The 14,961-nt window shown below is 43.6% G+C and overlaps 1 protein-coding gene across 2 annotated transcripts in view; it reads right to left on the bottom strand.

The window, feature by feature from the left end:
- The window catches only part of LOC121553590 (protein FAM13A), a 44,146-nt gene that overhangs the window by 18,801 nt on the left and 10,384 nt on the right, over positions 1-14,961 (bottom strand). For both annotated transcript variants that reach the window (XM_041866829.2, XM_041866830.2), the window contains 3 exons: positions 14,600-14,780; positions 12,036-12,210; positions 11,120-11,265 (listed from right to left, as the gene is read on the bottom strand). In XM_041866829.2, coding sequence (XP_041722763.2) covers positions 11,120-11,265; positions 12,036-12,210; positions 14,600-14,780 — 502 coding nt within the window. The remainder of the gene's footprint in view (positions 1-11,119; positions 11,266-12,035; positions 12,211-14,599; positions 14,781-14,961) is intronic.

The raw sequence follows: 14,961 nt of genomic DNA, 5'->3' as shown, positions 1-14,961 counted from the left end.
GTACAATACAGAAATGCATCATTATGAATGTCATTCTCTTCATGGTGATGTATCCTGAATAAAGAGCTCCCTTCATTTCCTATTTTTCTGTCACACCACACAAGCACACATGCATGTGCAAACACACAGACAAATTTACTCAAAATGTCATCTGTTATTATCAAGGCATAAAATGCTGAATTTTGTCAGGAATATGGTTAAATCAAAGAAAGGCTATTTCTAAGACTGTATACTATATTGCTTAATTTCCTGTTACAACAGGAAGAAGCTACTAGCAAACACTGTGACAACCAACCCCATAATAATAATAATATAATATGCCATTTAGCCAAAGCGACTTACAGTCATGTGTGCATACATTTTTACATATGGGTGGTCCCGGGGATTGAACCCACTACCCTGGCATTACAAGCGCCATGCTCTACCAATTGAGCTACAGAGGACCACGTGTGACAACCAACCCCTATACTGTGTACAGTCCCCTGTGCACACACTTAGGATGGCCCACTCGCCTCAGAGCGCACTTAGCAATTGGATATGCTGCTCAGGGTAAACCATTATAAGCTGTGAAACCCAGGTGGAAGTAGGTCAGAGGCTGTCAAAGAGAGAGAAAGCACCGCCTCTTACCCAGACCCTCAGTCAGAATCCCCGCTGAGTACCACCCTCAATGCAATGTAACAAGGGAAAGGAGGGATTTAATAATATCTAGTCTGTGTAGAGGGATTATCCTAAAGATCTTTGATAGATATGATTCAGACTACATACTGAACAGCAAAAGAGGAAGAGTCCACATATCTAGACAAAACATCATTATGCAAATGACTATGTTCGGAACGAAAGCACACAGCTCTATAACAAATCTCAGCCCTTAATATAAAGGATCTCATGTTGATATCTTATTTGCCACATGTTTTATCTATTTACAAAGCCCCTCTCAGCAGTGTAATGAGGCATCTGTGAAATCCTCTGTGATATCAACTTTACTGTTTCCTACTCTCATTTGCCAATAACTAAGACGCACACACAAACAAGCAAGCACAAACACCAGCTCTGAGTCATTCCAGCTAGATCCAGACGGTGTTGTCTGACTCTAAATTGTCCTTTGACAACCTGATCCCCAACCAGCCCAGAGACAGTGGCAGGTGGCAGTGGTCTGGGAACATGGACAGCTACCCACACTGGCCATGTCCAAACACACACCACAAACACACACACACGCAAGGAGTGTGAACTCTTTGACCCACAGAGAGTGTGTTGCCCCTACCATGTGTGGTCAAGTGAGCATCTAGACCAGGGGTCGGGAACAGGCGGCCCGCGAGTGATTTTTTGGGGGGGATTTTAGGTAAAGAAAGACTAACATCACCAGGACTTCAGCTAAAAATTAGTTTAATTTAGGAAATCTGTTCCCAAGCATTCCCGTGAATAAAATAAAAAACGTGATCATGTCTCAATGTAATCAAGGTATACAATTATTGTTATTTTCAAATACAATCTCTTTTTGGCTTAGTTGTGGTCAATTTTCAGTGTACAAATTATTATAATTATGTTCCAGCCCTCCGACCATCCACTCCGACAAAAATCGGCCCGCGGCTGAATCTAGTTGCCTACCCCTGCTCTAGGCTATCTGGCAAAGGATTGAGGCCATTGCTGACACTGGGAGTTCTAGTATGGTCCAGTTACCCCCTGATTCACATGATTTCCCAAACACACACAACTTTAATTGACCTTATTACATTTCCAGAAAGACATAAATGAGAGCACCAGCTATTCCAGATGACTGTGCGATCTCGCTCTCCGTAGACGATGTGAGTAAAACCTTTAAACAGGTTAACATTCACAAGGACGCAGGGCCAGCCGGATGACCAGGACGCATACTCAGAGCATGCCCTGACCAGCTGGCAAGTGTCTTCACTGACATTTTCAACCTCTCCCTGACCATGTCTGTAATACCTACATGTTTCAAGCAGACCACCATAGTCCCTGTACCCAAGAATACCAAGGTAACCTGTCTAAATGACTATTGCCCCATAGCACTCACATCTGTAGCCATGAAATGCTTTGAAAGGCTGGTCGTTGCTTACATCAACACCATCATCGCAGAAACCCTGGACCCACTCCAATTCGCATACCAACCAACAGATCCACAGATGACGCAATCTCTATTGCACGCCACACTGCCCTCGCCAACCCGGACAAGAGGAAGACCTACGTGAGAATGCTGTTCATTGACTATAGCTCAGCGTTCAACACCTTAGTGCCCTCCAAGCTCATCACTAAGCTCAAGACCCTGGGATTGAACACCTCCCTCTGCAAATGGATCCTGGACTTCCTGACGGGCCGCCCCCAGGTAGTGAGGGTAGGCAACAACATATCCGCCAAGCTAACCCTTAACACAGGGGCCTCTCACGGGTGCGTGCTTAGTCCCCTCCTGTACTCCCTGTTCACCCACGATTGCATGGCTGCGCATGACTCCAACACCATCATTAAGTTTGCTGACGGCACGACAACGGTTAGCCTGATCGCCGACGACGATGAGACAGCCTATAGGTAGGAGGTCAGTGACCTGGCAGTGTGGTGCCAGGACAACAACCTCTCTATCAACGTCAGCAAGACAAAGGAGTTGATCGTGGACTACAGGAAACGGAGGGCCGAGCACACCCCCATCCCCTTCGACGGGGCTGTAGTGGAGCAGGTCGAGAACTTCAAGTTCCTTGGTTTCCACATCACTAAGGAATTATCATGGTCCACACACACCAACACAGTCGTGAAGAAGGCACAACAACGCCTCTTCCCCCTCAGAAGGCGGAAAAGATTTGGCATGGGCCCTCAGCTTCTCAAAAAGTTCTACAGCTGCACCATTGAGACCATCTTGACTAGCTGCATCACCACTTGGTATGGCAACTGCTTGGCATCTGACCGCAAGGCGCTACAGAGGGTAGTGCATACGGCCCAGTACATTACTGGGGACCGAGCTCCCTGCCATCCAGGACCTCTATATCAGGTGGTGTCAGAGGAAGGCCCTAAAAATTGTCAAAGACTCCAGCTACCCAAGTCATAGACTGTTCTCTCTGCTACCACATGGCAAGCGGTACCGATTCACCAAGTCTGGAACCAACAGGACACTGAACAGTTTCTACCCCTGAGCCATAAGACTGCTAAATAGTTAGTTAAATAGTTAATCAAGAGCTTCCCATTCACCCCTTTTCCTTTAAACTCTTTTGACTCATCACATTAGCTGCTACTGTTTATTATCTATCCTGTTGCCTAGTCACTTTATCCCCACCTACATGCAACAGTGGCGGTCGGTGCCGTTTAAGATTAGGGAGGATAATTATTTTATTAATGAGCATGGCCTTATTTCTATTACAGCATATTGGATGACTGTCACTCATATTCCATTCACCCAGCTGAATGTAACATCTCCCGAGTGGCGCAGTGGTCTAAGGCACTGCATCGCAGTGCTAGCTGTGCCACTAGAGATCCTGGTTCGAATCCAGGCTCTGTCGTAGCCGGCTGCGACCGGGAGACCCATGGGGCGGCGCACAATTGGGCCCAGCGTCGTCCAGGGTAGGGGAGGGAATGGCCGGCAGGGATGTAGCTCAGTTGGTAGAGCATGGCGTTTGCAACGCCAGGGTTATGGGTTCGATTCCCATGGGGGGGTATAAAAAATGATGTATGCACTCACTAACTGTAAGTCGCTCTGGATAAGAGCGTCTGCTAAATGTAAAAATGATAGGTTTAGGCTACTACATGATACAAACATTTTCCTATACCCATCATGAGGTTGCTACAACCTAGCCTATGAATGTTTACAATGCATTCGGAAAGTATTCAGACCCCTTTACTTTTTCCACATTTTACGTTACAGCCTTATTCCAAAATGGATTAAATCGTTTTTTTTCCCCCTCATCAATCTACCCACTATACCCCATAATGACAAAGCAAAAAACTATTTTTATTTTATTTTAGCAAATGTATTACAAATAAAGAACTGAAATATCACATTCACATAAGTATTCAGACCCTTTACTCAGTACTTTGTTGAAGCACCTTTGGCAGCGATTACAGCCTTGAGTATTCTTGGGTATGACGCTACAACCTTGGCACACCTGTATTTCTCCCATTCTTCTCTGCAGATCCTCTCAAACTCTGTCAGGTTGGATGGGGAGCGTCACTGCACAGCTATTTTTCAGGTCTCTCCAAAGATGTTAGATCGGGTTCAAGTTCGGGCTCTGGCTGGGCCACTCAAGGACATTCAGAAACTTGTCCCGAAGCCACTCCTGCATTGTCTTGGCTGTGTTCTTAGGGTTGTTGTCCTGTTGGAAGGTGAAGCATCGCCTCAGTCTGAGGTCCTGAGCGCTCTGGAGCAGGTTTTCATCAAGGATCTCTCTGTACTTTGCTACGTTTATCTTTCCCTTGATCCTGACTAGTCTCCCAGTCCCTGCCGCTGAAAAACATCCTCACAGCATAATGCTGCCACCACCATGCTTCAACGTAGGGATGGTGCCAGGTTTCCTCCAGACGTGACGCTTGGCATTCAGGCCATCTTGATTTCATCAGACTAGAGAATCTTGTTTCTCATGGTCTGAGAGTCCTTTAGGTGCCTTTTGGCAAACTCCAAGCGGGCTGTCATGTGCCTTTTACAGAGGAGTGGCTTCCGTCTGGCCACTCTACCATAAAGGCCTGATTGGTGGAGTGCTGCAGAGATGGTTGTCCTTCTGGAAGGTTCTCCCATCTCCACAGAGGAACTCCAGCACTCTGTCAGAGTGACCATCGGGTTCTTGGTCACCTCCCTGACCAAGGCCCTTCTCCTCCGATTGCTCAGTTTGGCCGGGCAGCCAGCTCTAGGAAGAGTCTTGGTGGTTCCAAATTCTTCCATTTAAGAATGATGGAGGCCACTGTGTTCTTGGGGACCTTCAATGATGCAGAATTGTTTTGGTACCCTTCCCCAGATCTGTGTCTCGACACAATCCTATCTCTGAGTTCTACGGACAATTCCTTCGACCTCATGGCTTGGTTTTTGATCTGACATGCACTGTCAACTGTGGGTCCTTATATAGACAGGTGTGTGCCTTTCCAAATCATGTCCAATCAATTGAATTTACCACAGGTGGACTCCAATCAAGTTGTAGAAACATCTCAAGGATGATCAATGGAAACAGGATGCATCTGAGCTCAATTTCGAGTCGCATAGCAAAGGGTCTGAATACTTATATAAGTAAGTTATTTCTGTTTTTTATTTTTAATGCATTTGCAAACATTTCTAAAAACCTGTTTTTTCGCATTTTCATTATGGGGTATTGTGTGTAGATTGATGAGGGAAAACATTTATTTGATCCATTTGAGAATAAGGCTGTAACGTAACAAAATGTGGAAAAAGTGAAGGGGTTTGAATACTTTCCGAATGCACTGTAGGTGCACAGGTCGAGAGACAAACTTGAGTAATCAAGGTGACAGACATCTAGGGTGTAATCATTAGTCCAAACAGTTGCAAACTAAAGTTTCTATTGGACAAATTCAGATATGTTTATCCCAGTTTCGTTCAATTTACTTCCATTTAAGAAAAGTCTTTCAACAGAACTGGCAGAATGATCAGGGGTGACGAGAAGACGATCAAACTTGACTATCTAGAGGAAGTAAAAGTCATAACAAACACAGTTCACTTTCATAGCAGCCACATACAAACAGCATGATCACTTTGCTCATTGTATAATTCCTTCTCGCGTCTACGTGCTATCCTCCTCTCACCTTTTCCCTTCGCTTGTGGACTTCAGTGCACAACACAACAGCTGTGACCAGGCAACAAAAACTTTCCAAGCCAAACCTTCATACCATAACCGCTAACTGCTTCACACAGCCTACATCATTGTCACCATGACAACATAGCTACTAGAACTAACGCATTAGTAAACCCACTACAATCATGCAGTACAGTGTACAGCAAGCAGTTTAACAGTTACACCAGCGGGCTCCGGTGGCAACAGATTAATAAAACCAAAAGCTTACCTTGAGTTCCAGTGTTGGATAGCCATAGCCAGCTAGCTGTTTGAGCCGGGTGTTTGAGTAGGCTAAACTAGCTAGCTGCATTCACTAGCTAAGTAACGTTACGTGAAAGTGAAAAAATGAAATCTCTCTCTCTAATTTTTGAAGTAATTAATTTGTTCAAAACTGTTCAACTATTGTGAGAATGGCTTACCAAGAAACATTTCCAAAAGGAGTAATTTGAGGTAAAAAGGAGTTGGAGCACTCAACAAAAAAAGGTAAAGATTGATTTCTTTACGCTCACTTTAATCCATTGTACACTGCAATGCTAGCTAGCTGTAGTTTATGCTTTCAGTATTAGATTAATTCTCTCATCCTTTGATTGGTTGGACAACATGTCAGTTCATGCTGCAAGAGCTCTGATAGGTTGGAGGGTGTCCTCCAGAAGTTGTCATAATTACTGTGTAAGTCATTGGAAGGGGGTGAGAACCATGAGCCTCCTAGGTTGGTGCTACCCCAGAGAGTGCTGTTGAGGCTACTGTAGACCTTCATTGCAAAACAGTGTTTTTTAATCAATTATTTGGTGACGTGAATATATTTAGTATAGTTTTATCTAAAAAGGATAATGTTTCACTATTTAGATTTTTATGTACAGTACCTCAGTTACCTCATACCCCTGCACATAGACCCGCTAATGGTACCCCGTGTACAGTTGAAGTCGGAAGTTTACATACACCTTAGCCAAATACATTTAAACTCAGTTTTTCACAATTCCTGACATTTAATCCTAGTAAAAATTCCCTGTCTTAGGTCAGTTAGGATCACCACTTTATTTTAAGATTGTGAAATGTCAGAATAATAGTAGAGAGAATGATTTATTTCAGCTTTTACTTCTTTCATCACATTCCCAGTGGGTCAGAAGTTTACATACACTCAATTAGTATTTGGTAGCATTGCCTTTAAATTGTTTAACTCGGGTCAAACGTTTTGGGTAGCCTTCCACAAGCTTCCCACAATAAGTTGGGTGTTTTTTGGCCCATTCCTCCTGACAGAGCTGGTGTAACTGAGTCAGGTTTGTAGGCCTCCTTGCTCGCACACGCTTTTTCAATTCTGCCCAAACATTTTCTATAGGATTGAGGTCAGGGCTTTGTGATGGCCACTCCAATACCTTGACTTTGTTGTCCTTAAGCCATTTTGCCACAACTTTGGAAGTATGCTTGGGGTCCATTTGGAAGACCCATTTGCGACCAAGCTTTAACTTCCTGACTGATGTCTTGAGATGTTGCTTCAATATATCCACATAATTTTCCTTCCTCATGATGCCATCTATTTTGTTAAGTGCACCAGTCCCTCCTGTAGCAAAGCACCCCCACAGCATGATGCTGCCACCCCCGTGCTTCACGGTTGGGATGGTGTTCTTTGGCTTGCAAGACTTTCCCTTTTTCCTCCAAACATAACGATGGTCATTATGGCCAAACAGTTCTATTTTTGTTTCATCAGACCAGAGGACATTTCTCCAAAAAATACGATGGCTTTTTTATGGCGGTTTTGGAGCAGTGGCTTCTTCCTTGCTGAGCGGCCTTTCAGGTTATGTCGATATAGGACTTGTTTTACTGTGGATATAGATACTTGGTGGTCCTCTGTAGCTCAGCTGTTAGAGCACGGCGCTTGTAACGTCAAGGTAGTGGGTTCGATCCCCGGGACCACCCATACACAAAAATGTATGCACGCACGACTGTAAGTCGCTTTGGATAAAAGCGTCTGCTAAATGGCATATTATTATTATACTTTTGTACCTGTTTCCTCCAGCATCGTCACAAGGTCCTTTGCTGTTGTACTGGGATTGATTTGCACTTTTCGCACCAAAGTATGTTCATCTCTAGGAGACTGAACGCGTCTCCTTCCTGAGCGGTATGATGGCTGCGTGGTCCAATGGTGTTTATACTTGCGTACTCTTGTTTGTACAGATGAACGTGGTACCTTCAGGCATTTGGAAATTGCTCCCAAGGATGAACCAGACTTGTGGAGGTCTTGGCTGATTTATTTTGATTTTCCCATGATGTCAAGCAAAGAGGCACTGAGTTTGAAGGTAGGACTTGAAAAACATCCACAGGTACATCTCCAATTTACTCAAATGATGTCAATTAGCTGTTTAAAGGCACACTCAACTTAGTGTATATAAACTTCTGACCCACTGGAATTGTGATACAGTGATCTATAAGTGAAATAATCTGTCTGTAAACAATTGTTGGAAAACTTACTTGTGTCATGCACAAAGTAGATGTCCTAACCGACTTGACAAAACTATAGTTTGTTAACAAGAAGTTTGTGGAGTGGTTGAAAAACGAGTTTTAATGATTCCAACATAAGTGTATGTAAACTTCCGACTTCAACTGTATACAGCCAAGTTATCGTTACTCATTGTGTATTTATTCCTTGTGTTATAATTTTTCTATTATTTCTCTTTCTTTCTCTCTGCATTGTTGGGAAGGGCCGTAAGTAACCATGTCACTGTTAGTCTACACCTGTAGTTAAGAAGCATGTGACAAATACATTTGATTTGATTTAAGGAATATATCAAATATCCTTGATGACTGGGAATAAACAAAATATATGGATAGTACTTTTCAGAACAGAACTGTGAGTCTAACATGATTTCAGTAAATACTTTCAGACATTGGCAAAAGTTGAGAGGTGAGCCATCAGTGAACCTTCGCTGGTTTAGTACATTGAATTGTACATACCAGCTTGCTTTGATTTGATTTGAGAGAGAGAGAGAGAGGGGGGGGTGAGAGAGGTGAGAGAGAGAGAGAGAGCGAGCGAGAGACGGAGTGAGAGAGAGCGAGACAGAGGGATTGAGAGAGAGAGCGAGAGAGGGGAGAGAGAGAGATAGAGATGGGGAGTGAGAGACAGGGGGAGTGAGAGAGAGGGATTGAGAGAGAGAGCGAGAGAGGGGAGTGAGAGAGAGAGGGGGGGAAGTGAGAGACAGAGGGAGTGAGAGAGAGAGAGAAACTGAGACTACTTCTTCTCTCTCATACACGCACAAACACACAGCAAGGGTCTCACTCTCTTTCCTACTAGCTCTTACACCACTCTCACGCACGCACACATGCACAAAATCGCTCATAGCTAATAATAACCTAGGAGTCACATGCAGAGCCATGGGGAAAGAAATAGATGTTTACACTTGCTAAGGCAAAAGGCCTCTTCAGTTCGGTGAGGAAACCTTACTTTGAAACAGATGGCTGTATTATGTAGATTTTTCATGGGAACTAATTAGTAATTTTCCACTTTTCTACACTTTCCAATAGTGAGGCAGAGACTATTTTTATTAATGTAGGAGGAAAGAAGTAGAAGGTGCTCAACCAACGTGAGTAGAGGTGCAACCTAAAAATGTGTAGACATCATTGGACAGGGAAAGGTGCAACGCTAGCTCACCATAAATCTGAAAACTTGCCTTTTAAACTTGTCTAATAAAACTACGTATTTGTTATGGTGAGCGAGCGTTACGCCTTTTGCTGTCCTATTAATGTAGGAGGGGAATTCTGAAACTACAGTCTGCGCTCTCTCTCACTCTCACTCTTACTCTCACTCTCTCTCTCAATTTCAATTTAAGGGCTTTATTGGCATGGGAAACGTATGTTAACATTGTCAAAGCAAGTGAAGTAGATAGTAAACAAAAGTGAAATAAACAATAAATAAACAGTAAACATTACACTCAGAAGTTCCAAAAGAATAAAGACATTTCAAATGTCATAATATGTCTATATACAGTGTTGTAACAATGTGCAAATAGTTAAAGTACAAATAAATATGGGTTGTATTTACAAAGTCTTGAAACCCTAGGCCTATATGTATTGTCTATTTTTATTTGAACCCTGGGTTGAATTGAAACAATAGCTGTTGATGACTTTGCAAATGCTATATAGGCATACATAAATAGTATTATTGATGATATACACTACATGACCAACAGTATGTGGACACCTGCTCGTCGAACATCTCATTCGAAAATCATGGGCATTAAAACTGAGTTGGTCCCCCCTTTGCTGCTATAACAGCCTCCACTCTTATGGGAAGGTTTTCCATTAGATGTTGGAAGATTGCTACGGGGACTTGCTTCCATTCATCCACAAGAGCATTAGTGAGGTCGGGCACTGATGTTGGGCGATTAGGCCTGGCTCGCAGTCGGCGTTCCAGTTCATCCCAAAGGTGTTCGATGGGGTTGAGGTCAGGGCTCTGTGCAGGCCAGTCAAGTTCTTCCACACCGATCTTGACAAACCGGAGCTGTGAGGGGAACGGCACCTCCGTACCTTCAGGCTCTGATCAGTCCCTACACCCAAACGAGGGCATTGCGTTCATCCACCTTTGGCCTGCTGGCCCCCCTACCTCTGCGGAAGCACAGTTCCCGCTCAGCCCAGTCAAAACTGTTCGCTGCTCTGGCACCCCAATGGTGGAACAAGCTCCCTCACAACGCCAGGACAGCGGAGTCACTCACCACCTTCCGGAGACACTTGAAACCCCACCTCTTTAAGGAATACCTGGGATAGGATAAAGTAATCCTTCTTACTTTAATGATTAGCCAGTGGGATAACCCTTACCCCACCCCAAAGAAAGAAAAAAAAAAAAAAACATATTGTAAAGTGGTTATCCCACTGGCTATAAGGTGAATGCACCAATTTGTAAGTCGCTCTGGATAAGAGCGTCTGCTAAATGACGTAAATGTAAATGTGGGTAACATCTCACAGCAAGAACTGGCAAATCTGGTGCAGTCCATGAGGAGGAGATGCACTGCAGTACTTAATGCAGCTGGTGGCCACACCAGATACTGACTGTTACTTTTGATTTTGACCCCCCCTTTGTACAGGGACACATTATTCCATTTCTGTTAGTCACATGTCTGTGGAACTTGTTCAGTTTATGTCTCAGTTGTTGTATCTTGTTATGTTCATACAAATATTTACACATGTTAAGTTTGCTGAAAATAAACGCAGTTGACAGTGAGAGGACGTTTCTTTTTTTGCTGAGTTTATAACCACTTTTGTTGCTTTACACTTTCATATTATTCCATCTCTTTAATGGCTCTCATATGGGCTCTTTCAGAGACTTCCAGGTGATACTAGGCAGGGGACTGTACCTGTTCAGGTTGGATGGCGTCCATGCCTTTCTGGGTGTGTTGGCCGTAAGACCTCCTGTCTCTGACGTGGTGCTGTCTCCGTCAAACCTTCCTACACTGTTACTCTCCTCTGACCGAGAGGTGCTGGGAGGACCCCCCAGTCTCTCCTGCAGCCGGGACAATAAAGACACATTACTCCCTGAAATGTCCTCTTACCGTACATGACACAGCACTATAAGATGCTTGATTACTATGCTATCAAACATAATATTGGAGATGTTTGGTTTGTTCTGTATAACCATCAAAGACATGTTACAGTATATGGGGAATTTCCAACCAAGACTTACCCCACACCAGTGTGTCGCCAGTGTTTATGTTAATGTCAGCTCTAGTGTTATTGTTTCCATCAGGATGTGACACTAAAGACTTGGGGCGAGCAGAATCAACAACCTCTGCATTATCAAGACAGTTGCTTTGTGAGTTGCTTAGCCATTGTTATGTATATGCCAGCTGAAAAGTACCAGTGGCTTGGCCTTGGCCCTAAGTCAGAGCAGGTCCACTGAGGCCACGGCCCTGTGAGACACTGGAGCCGGGCCGTGGAGGTGGAAACACAAAAGTCTGAGCCTTTATGGTAAAACACTTGGGTAAGTCTTAGGTGGAAATATGCCATAATACTGTATGATATTATCTGTTGTTGCAAAGTAAATGGAGTTCACTGGGGTGGGATGATGCGTCATGAAACCCCTCACCTGTCTTCACAGGGGTCAGGGGAAGCAGGATATCCTGTCATTTCTTAAAGATAACAGCATTTGAAGGGTTAAGGTCAGGGTCAGGGCTATTGTTAATTTAGCGAAAACTCAGGACATTATGAACCTCTGTAAGCCTATCCTCAGATGCCAAGGAGAGATGTACAGTACAAATCACTGTAATGTCTCACCTCAAAATGGGACAGGGCTGCGAGGGGTGGGGGTGGTGACGGGGTGTCCTGGCTAGGAGGGGGGTGTGGAAGGTCCGGGGGACAGATAAAGACAACGGATTGATGTCTAAGGAGGTGGAGCAACAGGGCATTACACACATTCTGCTCTTCCAGCATCCTAGGCCCTGATGGAACACTGTACAGGGAGAGGAAGACCAAACGTCAATGAAAATGTGTTCAGTAAAATGCTCTGCTGATCAGAGGAAATCAAGACTGAGTTTTAACAGTGATTGTATGCCATTTACAACTATATAATTCACACCATTATTGTAAAATGAGATTTGCTTCTCTATGCAATACCAATACTGAAAACCAGAGCCTGCCCTAGCCTTTTGGGGGCCCTAAGTGAAATTTGCCCCCCCCCACCCCCACCTCGCAGGCAAAACATTTGATGGTGGAGCTAAAAAACTAATGTTTTAAAGTACATTTCTTGCAATTCTACACATTGCCATGGGGAGTAGAGAAGATGTTGCAGCTTTAAAGCCAACTGTCTGCAATTCTACACATTTTGCCATGGTGCAAAAAAATTAATAATACAAATTACAGCAAATTTCATGCAATTCTACCCACTTTGCCATGTGGTGGAGAGAAATGTGTGCAGTTTTAAAGCTAATTTCCTGTAATTCTACACATTTGCCAAGATTTATGCCATGTTAATGATATCTGAGTGAGAGTGACTAACAAAATCAAAGGGGGCCCCCTGAAGGTCAGGGCCCCTGGGCACATGCCCTGCACGCCTGGTCGGTATTCGGCCATGATTACTACACTGAACAAAAATATAAACGCAACATGTAAAGTGTTGGTCCCATGTTTCATGAGCTGAAATAAAAGATCCCATATGCACAAACAGCGCATTTCTCTCACATTTGGTGGCGTTGGGGTTATGGTAAAGGCAGGCATTAGCTACGGACAACGAACACAATTGCATTTTATTGATGGCAATTTTAATGCAGAGATACCTTGATGAGATCCTGAAGTCCATTGTCGTGCCATTCATCCACCGCTATCACCTCATGTTTCAGCATGATAATGCACGGCCCCATGTCGCAAGGATCTGTACACAATTCCTGGAAGCTGAAAATGTCCCAGTTCTTCCAAGGTCTGCATACTCACCAGACATGTCACCCATTGAGCATGTTTGGGATCCTCTGGATCAACGTGTACGACAGCGTGTTCCAGTTCCCGCCAATATCAAGCAACTTTGCACAGCCATTGAAGAGGAGTGGGACAAAATTCCACAGGCCACAATCAACAGCCTGATCAACTCTATGCGAAGTACATGTACTGCATGAGGCACCAGATACTGACTGGTTTTCTGACCCATGCCCCAACCTTTTCTTTTTTAAGGTATCTGTGACCATGGCTAATTGAGTGACTGTCAGTTTGGCACTGTGGGCCATTCACTCAGGAATGGTTCAAGAATAAACACTGGACTGTTCTGGAATGGCCAGCGATGAGTCCAGACCTGAATACCATCATAAACCTATGGCAAGATCTGAAAACAGCAGTTGGTGGAAGGCACCACTCAAATATTAAAGAATTTGAGCAGTTTGCAGCTGAAGAGTGGGCCAAATTGACATTAGAAAGGTGCAGCAAGCTGATGGCTACAATAAGCATTTTTTTGCAGTTATCTTTGCCAAAGCCTGTTTAACCAAGAATTAGCTCGGGGGCCAATAATTTTTGTCCATTACATTATTAAATGTTTTCTTCATAAAAAATTGTAAACGTAATGTGTTCTGCAATGTTGACAATCCAATAACAAACAACATGTGAAGACCAAAACTATTTTTCAAATTCAACTTATTTGAGAAGAAATAGGGATTTATTACAGAAAAGTGCAATGGTGCCAATACATTTGTCCGCAACTGTAAATACGTCTTACCACTGTGTCAGGGCAGAGGCATGGCAGGACAAGACAGTAAGATCTCTGGGGCCATGTTTGTTTACACAGACGGCAGAGCTCTGTAAACTGGAGAACTACAGCTGTACAATAACTTCTGTCGGCCACTGCCTGTCCTGCTCTATCGCCCCACTCCACACCCATTTCCTCAACTCTGTCAACTCCCCTCCACCCCTTCCAGCTCCTAATTGTGCAACTGTTCTGATATGTCTTAATTTCTTGTTATTTTTTTACTATTGGATTATGTGTGTATTGTTTTGTAGTGCTAGATATTGCTACACTGTTGGAGCTAGAAACATAAGCATTTTGCTGCACCTGCGATAAGCATTTGAAAAACTGTGTACGCAACCAATAAACTTTGATTTGATTTGAACTGTGAGGATTGGAACTGGCAGTCATGTTTAATTGTTATACACTAATGTTAACCTGAACTAGGACTACAGTTGTGTAGGTTACTAACCAATTGAATACAGTGGAACAATGTTTTAGTCTCTTTTATTAAGTCAACTAGCTATTATGACTGATCATTTCCCACTTGTAATGTTTGCACAAGTTCTATGCCCTGAATATGTCTCTGGGGTGATCTATGATGTGATGAATAGGGTTGCAATTGGCAATGACTCACTGGAATATACAGGGTCCAAAGACTGTGGCCAGGTTCTCCACGGGCATGTGATTTGATTGGCTGTGAGAGGCCACCCTTGACAGGAAGTGGAGGAGGTAAGACAGGATGCTGTGGTTGTCGACAGGTAGGCTGCTGAGTTTCTCTTTCAGAGCCGCGATCAACTCTGCCTCATTCTTACATTCTAGAGAAAATAAAGAAAATCTTGACATGAACATTAGCAACACTTCACATCAAAATTCAATACCTGATAGCATCAACATCAATAGCATCATTCTGTTGAAAATCTAGGCTTAATCTTTGGAAATACCAATTAAACCCCATAAAAGTATTTATTATTACTTATATTCAGACTCAAAGTAGTG

The sequence above is a fragment of the Coregonus clupeaformis genome, chromosome 37 (genome assembly GCF_020615455.1).
Source record: "Coregonus clupeaformis isolate EN_2021a chromosome 37, ASM2061545v1, whole genome shotgun sequence".
NCBI classification, from domain to species: Eukaryota; Metazoa; Chordata; class Actinopteri; order Salmoniformes; family Salmonidae; genus Coregonus; species Coregonus clupeaformis.
The sequence above is the reverse complement of the archived record's forward strand: the minus strand, read 5'-3'. Positions and strand labels throughout refer to the sequence as shown.